The sequence below is a fragment of the Rosa chinensis genome, chromosome 4 (assembly GCF_002994745.2).
Source record: "Rosa chinensis cultivar Old Blush chromosome 4, RchiOBHm-V2, whole genome shotgun sequence".
Classification (NCBI taxonomy): domain Eukaryota; kingdom Viridiplantae; phylum Streptophyta; class Magnoliopsida; order Rosales; family Rosaceae; genus Rosa; species Rosa chinensis.
The window spans coordinates 41,335,481-41,350,366 of record NC_037091.1 but is presented as its reverse complement, the minus strand read 5'-3'; the positions used below and the strand labels follow the sequence as shown (position 1 = coordinate 41,350,366).

The window sequence follows — 14,886 nt, the reverse complement described above, 5'->3', positions numbered from 1 at the left end:
TTATACAGATGGGACAGTGAACTTGTATGTGACGCCAGTGGAGGGAATTACAGTGGTGGTTGATCTTGAGGAGGTGAAGATAGTTAAATATAGTGATAATTTTGTGGTTCCAATGCCAACCCCCGTTTGGTCCGCGGCTAAATGGTGCGACAGTACTGTAGTCCGGCGGAGAAGGGTTCAAGCTGGACGGGAACATTGTCAAGCTTGATGCCGGAGGTGGCTGGAGGTAGGGTGGCGGTGGATAGACCAGCGCCGGATGCTGCAGTAGCTGTTGCTGTGACCGCTCCGGAAAAACCGACAGGAAACCCTAATTTTGAATTAGGGTTGACCGCAGGTTTGACTGGGCTGCACAGTGTTGGGCCGGGCGACATCTCTAGTGTGGGTGTGGGCTCTGCTGGGTCTTCTTCTGGGCTTGGGGATAAAAGAGGCCCAATGGTGGATTTGGGTGTGAGAAAGAAGATCTACAAGCCTAGGTTGGCATTTATACCGCCGGAATTCCAACTTGGGGAATTGGTGGAGGTTCCAATTTCAATGGAGCCAGCTCCAAAGAAGAGGGGTCATCCATCTGGTCGTCGGGTTACGAAAGTGGACGGTAAAACTGCAGGTGTGGATTTAAGCTCCAACTCGAATGGGAAGGAGCTGATTATTGCTTAGTTGTTCTGTTTCGGGGTTTAAGCCTGTGCGAGGGTGAGTAAGTTTCTATGAGTCTTCTATGACGTTTCTAGTTTCTCTTTTGTACCACAATTACGTGATTGGTAAGGGAGGGCTAGTTGAATGATTTCTTTCCGTAGGAGGCGAAACTTTGTCATTCTTGGATAGGCTTGCTTAATTGTGAGCTTCCCAATGATTTTAATTAGTTTGCTTTAGCTTGGATAGGTTTTTCCGGTTTTTCTTGCTGGAACTCATATGTAAGCTTTGTAAGTTATGGCCTATTGGTTGTTGGTTATTGAATATCAATCAACTTCTAAAAAAAAAAAAAAAAAGGATGAAATATAGATGCAGTGAAATTGGTGGAGTGCTGAAGTCCAATTCTCTTACACCTTTTCGACTTCCCCAAAACGTTGTTAACTAGTAGTTGATCATTTGGTTAATTTCGTATAGAGCAGTTTGCAAGTGCTTGCATTCAAAAAAAAAAAAACCGATTATAGATTTGCTGATCTTTTACCAATATCATTAAAATGAGTATATAAACACTATTTGGATTGTACATACAGTGTCCATGTCTGGGATCGATCGGAAGCAATGGTTATCTAGAGTGCTTCTAGTTTACTATGTTAATTTTAAAAGTATGGTTGAACAGTAAAATGCTTTTTATTGCTTGAATATAATTAATTAAACTCATCATTGACCTAGTCTAATCGGGTCACCCTTGCAGTGCTGTAAGTCCCTTCTCCTCTTTCTTAATTTGTTTCTTGTTTTGTATCATTTCTAACAATTTTCTATACTAATTCATTATGATCAGATGGGCCAACTGGGTCTTCCATCTGGGATTTGGTGTTCGAACTGGTGTGGTTATATCCCTAGCATCAATCTACGACCTTGACAAGCACAAATACAGAAGGGTTTTGTTCAGAGGTTTTGTGTCAGAGCTCCTTGTACCATTCATGGAGCCAACCGAGGACTGGTACTACAAATTCCTTCTTCGATTGTGGAGAATTCGGGTTCGGCCTCTCAACAGTCTCACTCGAGCCACTGACCGATTTCCCAAGCAATGCCAAGTTCATAGATGGTTACTATGCTGCCGGAGATGGCACGCCAGTGCAGATATCGAATGCCATTTGCATCTTTGAACGACATGCAGGCAACATCTTGTGGCGTCACACAGAAGTTACTATCCCAGATGAAGTGGTAATTATTCAACTTTAATTTCTTAAATATTTTTGTAGGGTTTAAATTGTTGTATGGATTTAATATGAGGTAGTTGGGGTACTGATAAAAGAGTATTCAATGGAATATCTGCAGATAACGGAGGCCAGGGCCGATGTGACTCTGGTTGTGAGGATGGTAATTCACTACAAAAAAGAATTCACTTGGCCACGGCGCAACGCCGTCGCGGAAAGTCAAATTGCCGTCGCAAAAGACCAATGGCGACGGCAATTTTGCCGTTGTCGTTGAGGGCGTCGCCATTGCTATTTGCTACGGCAATTACGCCGTAGCTTGCAGTTTGACTACGGCAACTACGGCATAGCAAAGGTCAATAGCGACGCCACCTACCGAAACGGAATTTTTGCGACGGAAACAATGCCGTCGCAAAATATGAATTGTTAATTAAAAAAAAAAAAATCTTTTCTTTTTTAACAAAACGCATACAATTGACATTCTGTTCAATTACTTAATTATGCAAACAAGATAATCTATAAGTTCAGAGCCAACAAATTTGAAATACAAAGCTTGGAATCCTTGGATAGATACTATTTGAGGTATGAATATATAGATACAAAAATGCACTAATATTTAAACCTTAGCTAAAACTAGGTAGCTCACCCATGCGATGTTGCCAGTTTCTGTTTGATTTTCGTAAATTTTATACAGAATCTAAATTTACTAAAATTTCATATCACTCTGGTCTTTGTGCCGAAAGGACGTTTGGGATAGTGGATTTCCAAGATATCCTTTCCCTGAGAAAGTTGAAAAATGTAAATCAGATAACGAATTCAACCATATTATAGAAAACTCTTTAGCCTCTGAACCAGCATCAGAAAGGAAATATTAATTGTAAATTAGAACTCAGCTGAGCTACAATAACAACTTTCTAGATAAAGCAAGATCACACATTCACTCGCAAACAGATAGAAAAAGTGGAGAGTTCATACCAGATGTGAAGCAAATGATCACAGCAGCCTTAGCTGCCTAATAGTAATCAAATGATGTTTTCTAATTGTTTCAGTTGCTAACACCAGCCAAACAAACAATGCAGACTAAGTATCACATCAAACCCAATTAGCAAATAAAAAAACAGGCTCTGTGAGAATGTGGTCGTTTATTTTGATTGGAACTGCATACAATAGTAACAAAAAAAGGAATCATGGTTTCAGGTCTTTTCATTCCAAACCATAAACTTGAACATTCACTACACAATAAAAAAGGTAAGTAGCAGATCAGAAGAGCATGCAACGGTCGCAAGGTGGCACAGTCCTAAGCAAGTAGGTTTGATGTGAAATTGAACAGAAAAACCATGCATGGATATGAAATTGAGACAATCCATGAAACTATGAAACACAGCATACCCCTTGAATCCTCTTCCCAGTGACATCCTTATCCTTAAACTTTAAAATAGACACTGCTGGTCTTCTATGTCCATGTTTAAATTTTAGAACACTTGTAACTCATACAATTTTAGAACACTTGTAACTCATACAATGATTCTTCATACAAAGGTACAAAGGACAAAGAACTAATGTGAAGTGTGGAAATTAACACATTGTTGGTCCTATAGACCAAGATAACGTACGTAAGAATATGTACCTTGACATTTTCCTTTCCAAATAGCATTCTAGACCAAGATTCTTTTGCAAGATATACTTCATCCATAAGGATGTCATGATATCAAGGATTCCTTGAAAATTCTGGTTTCTTAATCCCATTGTCTACCTCACTGGTTTTCAAAAAGAAAATAATTAGTAATTTACAAACCAAAAACTACAAAGAAATTAATAACTCATGTTTGAGTACACTAGCTACTTTGTCTTACTGGCAATACTATTGCATGATCCAATCTAAAGAAGATGTGAACCATTGTGTAAGTAGTTTACATTTTGAAGGCCAAAAGATCCGAAGCTCATTTGATAATGAGAAACGAAAAACCAAAACAACCATTGAATCTCATTTTCAATACCTGACAAAGAACTAAATAAAGCAATCTGATTTCAGTTGTATTAGTCTTTGCATATGATCATATTTACAACCGTATAAAAACTTTTAAAAACGTATAGCAAAACAGAAACTGAACAGATATTAGCAACTTCGTTCTAGTTTGAAGACTGGAGAAAGATTACAAACCTGAAATATGTGGCTATCACTTATTTCAATATAATACAGAACCATGCAAATGATTAACAAATATATACGATTCAAGTCTAAATGCAGTACTAGTCCTATTAGCAATACTTAAAATCACTCAAATAACCCTGACAACAAAAATATCAATTCTGAAGGATCCAATCCTAGAAATACAGGCAAATTCATGCATATACCAAAACACAGGACCAACAAATCATTCTGCAATCAAATTAAAAAAAAAATTGTAAACTGAGCTGACCACAAAACTCAATTAGGCAGTGCCTGTTTTTTTCATTTTTTTTTTCAGAGGACACAGAATTAGAAACTCTCCCCATCTTACCATCCAAATGGGGCACAAGATAGAGCCAAGACAGACTTATATGAACCATCTTCTTGTGTCTGAGCTTCTTATTTGAGTTGCTTTACAACCTTTTGTGATTACCTGCAACACAGAATCAACATTCAATGCGGTACCGGTATTCACATTAACATGCAAGTCATCTTAACAAGAGAACATCCTTGATACATAAAAAGCTACTAGTTTAGATAACCTTCCTTGATATAAAAATCATCCAAACTACTGAGCTATACAAATCCTAGTCAACTACTAAGCTATGCAAATCACAAATGTATCATCAAGCTTCAAGTATCAATGAAGGGAAATTCGCAACATAACTTCACAAGTACTAATATGAAATTGATCACCAATTCCTATAACAAGAAGGAATCCCCCATAGACATTGAAGATAAGTTTACTAACATTGCTAAAAAAAGAATCAACTTTAAGTGAAAAACTTAAAAGAGGGGAAAACAGAGACCTTTGAGATTGATAAAAACAGTCGTGTTGCTGTCACTATAGAGGTCTGGGCTAACCTATTGTTATGCACCAACAAGTATCAAGATTTATAATTCAACCTTCAAAAAGAAAAAATAAGGATTCAATCATTTCTGGCCTTAAGGATTAAAGTGAATAAAAAATAATACTTGCCAACCAGCTTCAATGTTGTTCAGATCTTCACCAAAAGATCCTCCTAATATCCAAAGCTAAGAGAAGTTGAACTCATTAGGTTATTGACTCTTTCCAGCTACTTTGTTTTCTTAAAATGAGCCCTCTGGATGGTAGTTAGGCCTCATCTAGTAAACTAAACATATCCAAAACACTTTAGAAAGAAATGTGATAATCTTTCAAAGTCAAATTTATAATAATCTTTCAAAGTCATGTGATAATCTTTCAAAGTCCGTCTATGTTTCATACAATATATGCTTAAACCAGAGTGTCATAAAAGGATGACATTGACAACACTGCAAATCCTATTAAGCTTCTGCATAGAAGAAATAGGTAACTGTACTATGAATATGACACACACACCCACCTATGACCTGGCAAATAAGTCTCTATTATATTATAATGGCCACCAGTCTTGGTCCCTGGACATAAGAGATCACAATTCATTCACTCCTTGGCTTTTACATATTCATCTTAAGCTTTTTGTATACTCCAAAGCAAACTCTAATCTTGTTAATGCAACACATTTGCAATTTGATTATCAAATTGAAAATCATTGTTCAATTTATTTTGAAACCTATAGATTCATCAAAAGACCATCATGCATTGATAAATTCAAACAAGCAGCCGAACAAAGTTTCATGTGGTCATGAATGTGCAACCACTCAGGTTTGTGTTATTGCTTAATGTCCCTCCCATGAAAAACAAAAGGTGGTTTAGCTCTACTATCTAAAAGAGACAAGCCACAAAAGGACAAGATATCTATAACATACCTCATATGTCATGTTATCATGATCGATGTTCTCTTCCCATTGCACCTGCAAACATACAGAAAGCAATAGTTCGAATTTTCTTAGTTACTAATGGAATACAGAGAAAGGTGTTTTCCACTAAAAGGTCCCATTCCACCTTCAATATCAAAAACGTACCCACTTCCTTAGTTACTACTACTGAAAAACTTAGAAAGGCCATTTAGGAAATAAAAGAGGTAGTGGAAAAGAGAATAGGCACCTCCACTGAAAGAGAAGCCATCACCCACTTGATAATCAGCATCTATGTGATAATCCTGCCACAAAAATATGGTAACAAATCAATCAGATGTACAATCACATATCTTAAGGACCCCAAACGCTTGACTACCTCCAAAGAACTAAACAGATGGACCATTCAGAAACCCTAACCTATGAAATCCTAATCTCTAAAACACTTAAACAAAAAATAGTAGAAAATGCTCACAAGTTATACACAATACAACTCCACCATGTAAAAATCATACCAAACCGAAAGCGAAAGGGAAGGAACTCATCGGCTTGGAGTCGAGTTTGATAGACAGCCCGAGAGCACCTTTGGCGAACTGAAGTTGCTAAATCTTAGACGGCAAGCTTGATCTTAAGTAGTCATATCATAAAGATAGGGAAGGAGCGATGAGATAAAACCTCGAAATCTCTAAAAACTACCCAAGTTTGAAGCTTTTGATTGAAAAATTAGATCAGCTAAATACAAACAGCGATAGATACAGAGAAAGAGAGACAAAGAAAGAGCGGCCGAAGTACCTGAGAGAAGATGGAGAGAGAGGCAATGGATGCATACACATCTGGCGGTGGAAGCCTCGAAAGGCCGCCCAGAGCAGGAGAGAGGGATTTGGAGAAGAGAGAGAAACCCCAATTGAATTTGGGAGAGACATATTCACTCACCTAATGACCGAATTATTGGCTTTGGCCTTTACATCAATGGGATGGCGTCGAGCGAGGATGAAGAGAAGAAGAGAAAACGAGATAAGATGGAGAGTCTGGAGAGATCTGGGTTTGGCCCGAGTTTTTATCTTATCGAAAAAGAAGTAAATTCTGGCGACGGAAAGATATTGCCGTAGCAATTGAAGGCATATTTATGCGACGGCATGGCATTGCAGTCGCAAATAATTTTTCTCTTTGAGACGCCGTATTTGCCGTAGCGAATTTTTGATCAATGGCGACGGCATTCTAACGTCGACGCTAATTGGTGAAGCCAAATGAATTCTTTTTTGTAGTGTTTCCACCATAGGCAACTATGACTATATTATTGATTGGGAATTCAAACCAAGTGGTTCCATTAAAATAGAGGTATATGTTTTTTGCAAAATTATATGGATCCTATTTCTAACCTTTTTTTTTTTTAAACATTCTCAGCACGAAATAAAATTATTCCAATAAAAATAGAATAAAAAATTTAACTTTTTGTATTTCTAACTTTTTTACAACATTCTAATCTATACTAACTTAATTTTACAATCTATATATGGACCAACAAATCTAAACCTTACTTTAGTTTCCATCATCCTAGATTCCTAGCTAATTCTCACATATACATTTACACACACACAGAGTCTCAAGTCAATCATTTCAGTATTGTGTACAATATTACATTAGGTTAACCCAAATACATATGTTTGCTAACTTTATATTGTAGTCCAAATCAGAAGTCCGACATTTACCTAAACCCAATTACTTAGTGATTTTATAGGGCAATTGGCAAAAGTACCTTTAAATATTTAAAACACAAACAAAATAAAATTGACAATGATGCTTTAACATACAGGTTGGATTAACAGGGGTGCTGGAAATTGCAGCGGCTAAATATTACCCACATAAACCAAATAAAGGAGGAAGTTTATGGTACGTTGGTGGCAGATAACTCCATTGCAGTAAACCATGATCACTTCTTGACCTACCATATTGACCTTGATGTGGATGGTGAAGCCAACTCCTTTGTGAAGAACAATTTCGTGACAAAACGAGTTACAGACCCAAACATACCAAGGAAGAGTTACTGGAATGTTGTAAGCGAAACCGCTAGGACGGAAGCGGATGCACGGATTCACCTAGGCTTGAAGCCAGCCGACCTGGTTGTGGTAAATCCTAATAAGAAGACCAAACCCGGGAACCCTATTGGTTACCGTTTGATTCCAGGGTCATTTGTAAATCCCCTTCTGGTGGAGGATGACTACCCACAAATTCGTGGTGCTTTCACCAACTATAATGTTTGGTTACACCGTACAACAAGTCTGGAAAATGGGCGGGAGGACCCTATGTTGATCAAAGCCGAGGAGATGATACCTTAACAGTCTGGAGCAAAAGTTATTGTACGATTATTATAAAATTTGCACAAATAATTATGACATATCAAAAAACACCAGAAAAGCTAGCATTGTCTTGTTTAACATTTGTGTTCATTCTTTTGTCTATGCAGGAATAGGAAGATTGAGAATAAGGACATAGTGTTGTGGTACACCGTTGGGTTTCACCACAATCCTTGCCAAGAGGACTTTCCGATGATGCCAACATTGAGCGGTGGATTTGAGCTCCGGCCAGCTAATTTCTTTGAGAGCAGTCCAGTTCTTAAAGTTAGAACAACACCTCCTCCTAAGCATGTACCATCTCCTAATTGCACCAAGCAAACCTAGCTAGTTAGCCTATAGTTGGACTTTGTTTTTATCATTTGCAAGTAATAAGCCACAGAGCTGAATAAGATATGTATGTTTCTTTTTCCTTTTAATTAATATTTGCATATTTTCCTTTAAAAAGAAAGGAAAAACTAATTATAAACATCAAATTTTTTTTTTTTAAGGATAAAAGATACATAATGGATAAAACGGTACTTCTTGTCTTTTCAAACTTCCAACTTTTCATTTTTCTCATGTTTTTTGTGAAGCCAATTACGTATCTCATGTTTATTCAACATGTTGTGTTGGAACAACCATAACTGATGTAAAGAGACTCATTCCCGCACAGATTGCTTGGATTGAATAAAGTTTGTCACATTTCAATAAAAAAATTAAAAAAATTAATATAGACTTAGACCATATATTAAATCAAACTTTCATTGAATATTGATGTCATGTATCATCTTGTCCCGCATTCCCAATCAATCCAATTTATATACAACACCCTGTATCTTAAACAATCATATTCTTAACTATTAAATATACAGGAGGAATTACACTTTGGAATTAGAACATTGTTAAAGAAAGTTTATGGGAATGAATATTTGTGTACCGTTCTGATGCAATTCTAACATGTTCTGGGGCTTAAAGCAACTTTATTTGAGTAATGGGTTAGACTCAAAAAAGTTTGCAGGGCTGAGCTCGAATCCACCATGGAGTGTGGGCATGGCTGGGAAATCTTCTTGGTATGGGATGTGATGGAATCCCACTGTATACCATAATACTATGTCTTTGTTTTCAATTGCTCTATTCCTGCAGGACAGGCATGAAACCATATAGTATAAGCTTAATAGTTAAAATACGCCTCGAGGTTCATCACTTCATCCTAGTGTCAGATTTGGTTATAACCCAAGTTCCTTTTTTTTAGCGAATTTGCATCTTTAAGTTTTGGAAATAGGCCATTCTGTCAAATTGGCCGAAAGCTAAGTACAGACATCATCATGAGAAATGTGCTCTCATATGTTGGAAACATATTAAATATTAGACACATTTATGCAAGCACATATCATTGTCAAGATAGAGAAGTATTATGTCCAAATTATCGTACCCCGGGAATTAGTGGCTAACCCACAATCATTGGGTAGTCAGAACTAAAGTCACTAAACAAATAAAGGATAATAAAACAAATAAAAATGTTACTCTAGAACACCAAGCCTTAGCAATGCTTGGCTGTGGTTCTCATCAAAGCCTAATCAAAGTTACGAGCCTAGTGGTGAATAATTACAATGAGATAGAAATTGTTACCGAAAATTGTAATATGATATCCTAATTAACCAATAATAAATAAAATAAAATGCAATGACTAAAATTACAAATAAAATAACAAAAAGGATATAATAAGTGGAATTGTTAGGGTGCTAGATGCTGATCTAATATAAATGCAAATTCTATGATTAGGCGGTAGTCGTATCCAAGGTGCTCAAGGCTCAAGGACCATATATTCACAATTTGGTATTAATGTGCCAGTTCCAGGGTCACTAACTCAATTAGAGAGAAGAAAGAGAGAGAGAGTGAAAAGACCGATAGATGGATGTTATAGTCAATTTAAATTTAAGTATATGATCATACCAAAATTAGGGTGAAACCAGTGGCAAAACCACATAGGGGCGCACTGGGTCCCGTGACCCAGTGAACTTTTCACCATATAAGTAATTAGAGTTACCATGCATCACAAACAACTGGTATAGTCTGGCACTTTTTCCTACATATATAGAAGGTTCGATTCGTAATTTTCAGTATTTTTGCAGAACTAATTATTATTAGTATTACTATTTTTTCATGTTGCTTGCTATTATAAACTTGACTTTATTTTAATAATATTCTTATCTTAAATTAATTTTATTTCTAGATTATAATATTTCTATCAAATTTTTTTTCTCGGATTTCATTAAAATTTTGATATATAATTTGAGTTCTAAATTTTTTCCTTTTAATTTCTAAAGGTTCTCAACTAGAATGAAGTTCTACCTCCGTCACTCATTGTTACTCTTTGGTGATTTGGAAAACTCTTTAAAATAAAAAAGCATAGTTCCAACATGTATCGACTCTCAACTCAATCACAAATTTCTTGTTTTTTTTAAAGATTTTTTATGTTATAATATTATTATTTTATTTTTGTGCCCTAATAACCCTAAGTTTCTGACTCCATCATGGGATGAAACGTTATTTTGATTATGAGTCATTTGAACTTTTGAAGCGGAGAAAAAAAAATCAGAAGAAACTCAAGAAAGAAAGAAGAAGAAAATTACCTCTTGCTCCAAACAGCTAAGCCATCATCTCCATGGCTCCTATCAGCATAGAACCCTCCAGCCCACCTCTCTGACTTATTATAGGCAGTCACCCAAACCTGATACTTGGTATAAGAAGCCCTAATTTGGGGGTAATCATCATTGGCCAGAAGAGATGTAACCGGTTGTCCAGTGACCAGCCGGTAACCTACGTGATTTCCAAGCCTAGTCTTCCTATTAGGATTCACTACTAACAAATCAGCCGCCTCTAAGCCGAGCCGTAGCCTAGCCTCGGCTTCAGTTTTGGCCGTTTCTCTAACTACCTTCCAATAACTCTTTCTTGGTGACGCGGCGCCGTTGGCTCTTGCTGTTTTCATCTTGGCTTTGACAAAGGAGTTGTCGTTACCGTCAACGTCGAGGTCTAGATAGTACGTGAGGAAGTGGTCGTGGTTAACGGCGACGGTGTTTTCTGAGACTAACGTTCCGTGCACGTTATCCGTCATCTGGTCAGCGCTGGTGTATGATGTGGCCTTCACCTCCAAGACGCCAGTCAAGCCTACCTGGAAAAAAAGTGGACAAACTTATTAGAGAAGAACATTTGGTATTAGTGGTCGGGTACTAGGGTCACTGGATTAGTCTGACCGACTAATAAGAGAAGAACACATAAGTTACGTAATAAAGGTAAAGATTTTTTGATACTTTGGGTGAAATGAGATATTGGAGTATGTGTTTTAAATAATTTATCGTGTGACTCTTCATATGACAAATTTAGTGATCCGACCGCCTAACACAAGATTTTCTCAAACTCATGAATAAATACGAATTAAAGTGTAATATCTCTCAAATTAAATTGGGGAATGCAATTTGGACTTCTCACATAGTATTCATTGATTTCATTCTTTACTCTTTTGGTTTTAGAGACAGATGGAGCAAATCTAGGTAATGAATTATTAGGCCAGTATTGAAACTTTGTTTATTGAATTTTTCTTTTGCAATGAAAATGAAGGTGTATGATAAAATGTTTTAAAGTGATAACTTTGTAATAAGTAGAAAGTTATGGCTTGCAAAGTTGCAATAGTAATATTCAAGACCGGTGATTTTCTTCATAACCTCTGGAGTAATCAGAAGTTCTAAATCTAGTACTGCTTGGAGAGAAATGTAGACAGTTCCAGCAAGTATTAGTGAATTGGTTTTGATATAGTGCTATAGTTACTCTTCAAAAAGAACAAAAGTAAATTTCAATCATCAGCAAAATGAAATCAGAGAGGACCAAAAGAAAAATAAACTTACCCCAACTTTAATGGTGCCACTTTGCTTGAATTCCCAATCAAGAACATAATCATAGTTACCCACAGTAGCCACCATCCTAACCACCAGAGTCTTCTCCGGCTGCCCACTTTTTATCTGCAAAACCACCCAATTTACATCAACATCACACCTTTCCTTTTCTAGTACAAAGCTCAATGTTTAATCACAAGCTCAATTAATCATACACTACCTTACCAATTTGCCAGGGATATTAATTTCAGTATGTCTCATTGCAGCATCACCTGTGTACCTTTCAAAAATGCAAATAGCCCTTGGTACCTTCTGCAACTCCCCATCAGCTCCAGCCATAAACCCATCTACATATTCAGCATTTCCAGGACAATCAATTGATGGCTGAAGAGCGTCAGCTGATCTCCCAAACCCAAATTCACCTATATCCATAAAAGTCCTGAAATACCATTCATTTGTAGGATCCATGTAAGGCACAAAGGTCTCAGACACATGCCCTCTGTATAACACACTCCTGTACTTCTTCTTTGTGGCATCAAATACTGAAGCTGTTGAAATCACCATTCCTGCTCTTGCATTGAACCCAACATGAAAAACCCAGTTTGCCCACTTCACCTTGTGGCCTTCAATGGAAAACCCACTACTAGTTTTGTTGCAATGATCAGAATTTGACTTCCCTCTGGGGACTTGGAAATCAGTGCCTTTAGCTTTAGGCAAAGGGGCTACGAACCTATCAGTGTACATTGTGATCTTCATCAAATCAACATCCACAAGAATGGTGATTCCCTCAATTGGCCTTGTGAAAACATTTACTGACCCTCCTCTATAGTAGCATTCCACTTTTAAAGCCCTCCTTGTGATATGTTCCCCATACCAACCAATTGTAAAGGGAATGCAAGAAACTTCAGACAAATTCAATCCCCTAGTTGAAATTGATTTCTTGAATTTGGGGTAAGTCAAAGGAAGCTTACTAGCTTTGAACAACTCATTAAAGGTGAAAGGAGGATAACCGTTACCGGTGTAGACGTGGTTGGATATGATGATGTTGGTGCCTAAGTCCACCACGAGTTCGTGGACATCACCAACACCTCGAACCACCACGTGTGCCCGGCGGGGAGGGGCGGAAATGTGCCTCTTTGGATTGCTTGAGCTTGAAGATAGCCACTTAAGGACATCTTCCTTCTCCGGCTCTTCGATATCGACATAATGAAAGGTGAGGTTGGGAAGAGTTGCAAGGTGAGACTTCAGAACGATGAGCCTTACTTTGTTGATCTCAGTCGGGCTGAGAGGGTCTAGGGGATGGTATATACTAGTTGTGAAGCAGCATTGCAGGATCAAAACTAGAGCTATAAACAAAACAGGCATGGATTTTGATTTGCCAAAGTCCTAAATAAGATTTGTGACTAGGTGCTTTTTGACAACACACAAGAAGCAACAGTGCCTGGAATCTATTCTCTGATGTTTCTGCATTTGGCATCTGCATAATATAGCAAGGGGTGGCCTGCCTTTAATGGCCGGCCAACTCACATTGTCTTAGACTTTAATTCTGAAGGCTTCTTGCATCTCAATAGTCCATGCCTTGCGCTGAGAGCAAGACATATTTATTTGACTTTGCTTTGCTTTGAGCCTTCGACAGTGAAATAATGTGATGGGCACCATCATTAAGCACACGTGCCTTTGCAACTGCACTTCCTCTTTGCAACTGTACTTCCTCTTATAACAAGTCACATATTGCAAGTTTTATATAATAAGGGAGAATCAAGGTTAAGGGTTGCATATGCAGCATAAGAAAAAGTCAACTGGTTGAAGAATAAATGAAAGAAATATCCCAAGTTCCTAACCACCATTCCCTGCGAATTTGAATCCTAGAACATCCGGCAGAAATAACTAAAAGTACTTATAGGGTATATATCGAAGTATTTTCTACTACTTCATGTAAAATTGTTTGGCTGATTATGTAATCAATGTTGCTCATTTGAGGCCTCAATTAGGAATTGGTGCAAGGAGTTTGAAAATGAGTGAAAAGTAGAAAACAGGAATGTTGATCTCTCTTCTTTTCTTCAAGCAGAATCACTACCTTAGACGATCTTCAAGGTGGATGAGCAGTTCGGCGACTTGACATATTCGGTTGGTTTATTTTTCGATACAGGATTATGGCTGGAGCTCAAAACGGCCGGTAAGACTTCAGAGTTGGCATGATTGGGAAATCCTCTTGGTAAGCAACAAGATGAAAACCCATTGTGTACCATAACACAGTGTCCTTATTCTCTATCTCCCTATTCCTGCATAAATGACTTATTAATTAATAATGAATCATGGTAAATGCTAGTATGTTAAACCAATTAATTTACGTACCTAGCTTGCTAATGTGGTGCATTAAGCTAATTAATTTGTACCTAGCTGCTGCTCCATGTAGCTAGCTAGCCAAAGTGCCATCCCCTCTGCTTTGATCAGAATATAGTCCTCCTGCCCATTTTTCTGACTTGTTTTATGCTGTGATCCACACGTTGTACCGACTGAAGGCCCCTCGGATTTGTGTATAGTCATCGCCAATAATAATGCACCGTCCACTGATTCCATTCCTAACAAGATGATTAGCTGCAGTGAAGCCAAGTTTGATTTTTGCATCGGATTCTCTTCAGAGAGTTTCACCCGTCTCACTGGGACCTTCCAGTACAGGTAACTCTTCCTAGGTGAATTGGGGTCAGTCACTCTGGTTGGTTACATTTGGAATTGATGAAGAATTTAGATACTTTGATTCACCATCAATGTCAAGATCAATGTGAAAGGTAAGAAAGTGATTATGATGTGCAGCCAACCTAGTTTCTGCTACTTGTGCACCATAGACTTCCTCCCCTATTTGGTCTTTGTGAGTGTATTCTGTTCCCCTGACCTCA

General features: G+C 37.6%; 1 protein-coding gene and 1 pseudogene across 1 annotated transcript; one reads left to right on the top strand and one right to left on the bottom strand.

The window, feature by feature from the left end:
- Positions 1-1,604: 1,604 nt before the first annotated feature.
- LOC112199321 lies at positions 1,605-8,444 on the top strand (annotated as a pseudogene).
- Positions 8,445-8,852: 408 nt separating this feature from the next.
- On the bottom strand, positions 8,853-13,646 carry LOC112200056 (primary amine oxidase 1). Its single transcript, XM_024341058.2, has 4 exons — positions 12,215-13,646; positions 12,002-12,115; positions 10,733-11,271; positions 8,853-9,236 (listed from the first exon to the last, which is right to left on the bottom strand). The coding sequence occupies exons 1-4, from the start codon at positions 13,352-13,354 to the stop codon at positions 9,080-9,082; spliced, it is 1,950 nt and encodes a 649-aa protein (XP_024196826.1). The 5' UTR covers positions 13,355-13,646; the 3' UTR covers positions 8,853-9,079.
- Between the last annotated feature and the right edge of the window lie 1,240 nt (positions 13,647-14,886).

What these genes read in the sequence shown, in the direction of transcription:
- LOC112200056 (XM_024341058.2), bottom strand. Translation starts at nt 13,354, where the DNA reads ATGCCTGTTTTGTTTATAGCTCTAGTTTTGATCCTGCAATGCTGCTTC. An exon ending in TTAATATCCCTGGCAAATTG is followed by an intron (nt 12,116 to 12,214) that starts GTAAGGTAGTGT and finishes GTGGTTTTGCAG; the next exon opens with ATAAAAAGTGGGCAGCCGGA. An exon ending in GTGGCACCATTAAAGTTGGG is followed by an intron (nt 11,272 to 12,001) that starts GTAAGTTTATTT and finishes CTTTTTTTCCAG; the next exon opens with GTAGGCTTGACTGGCGTCTT.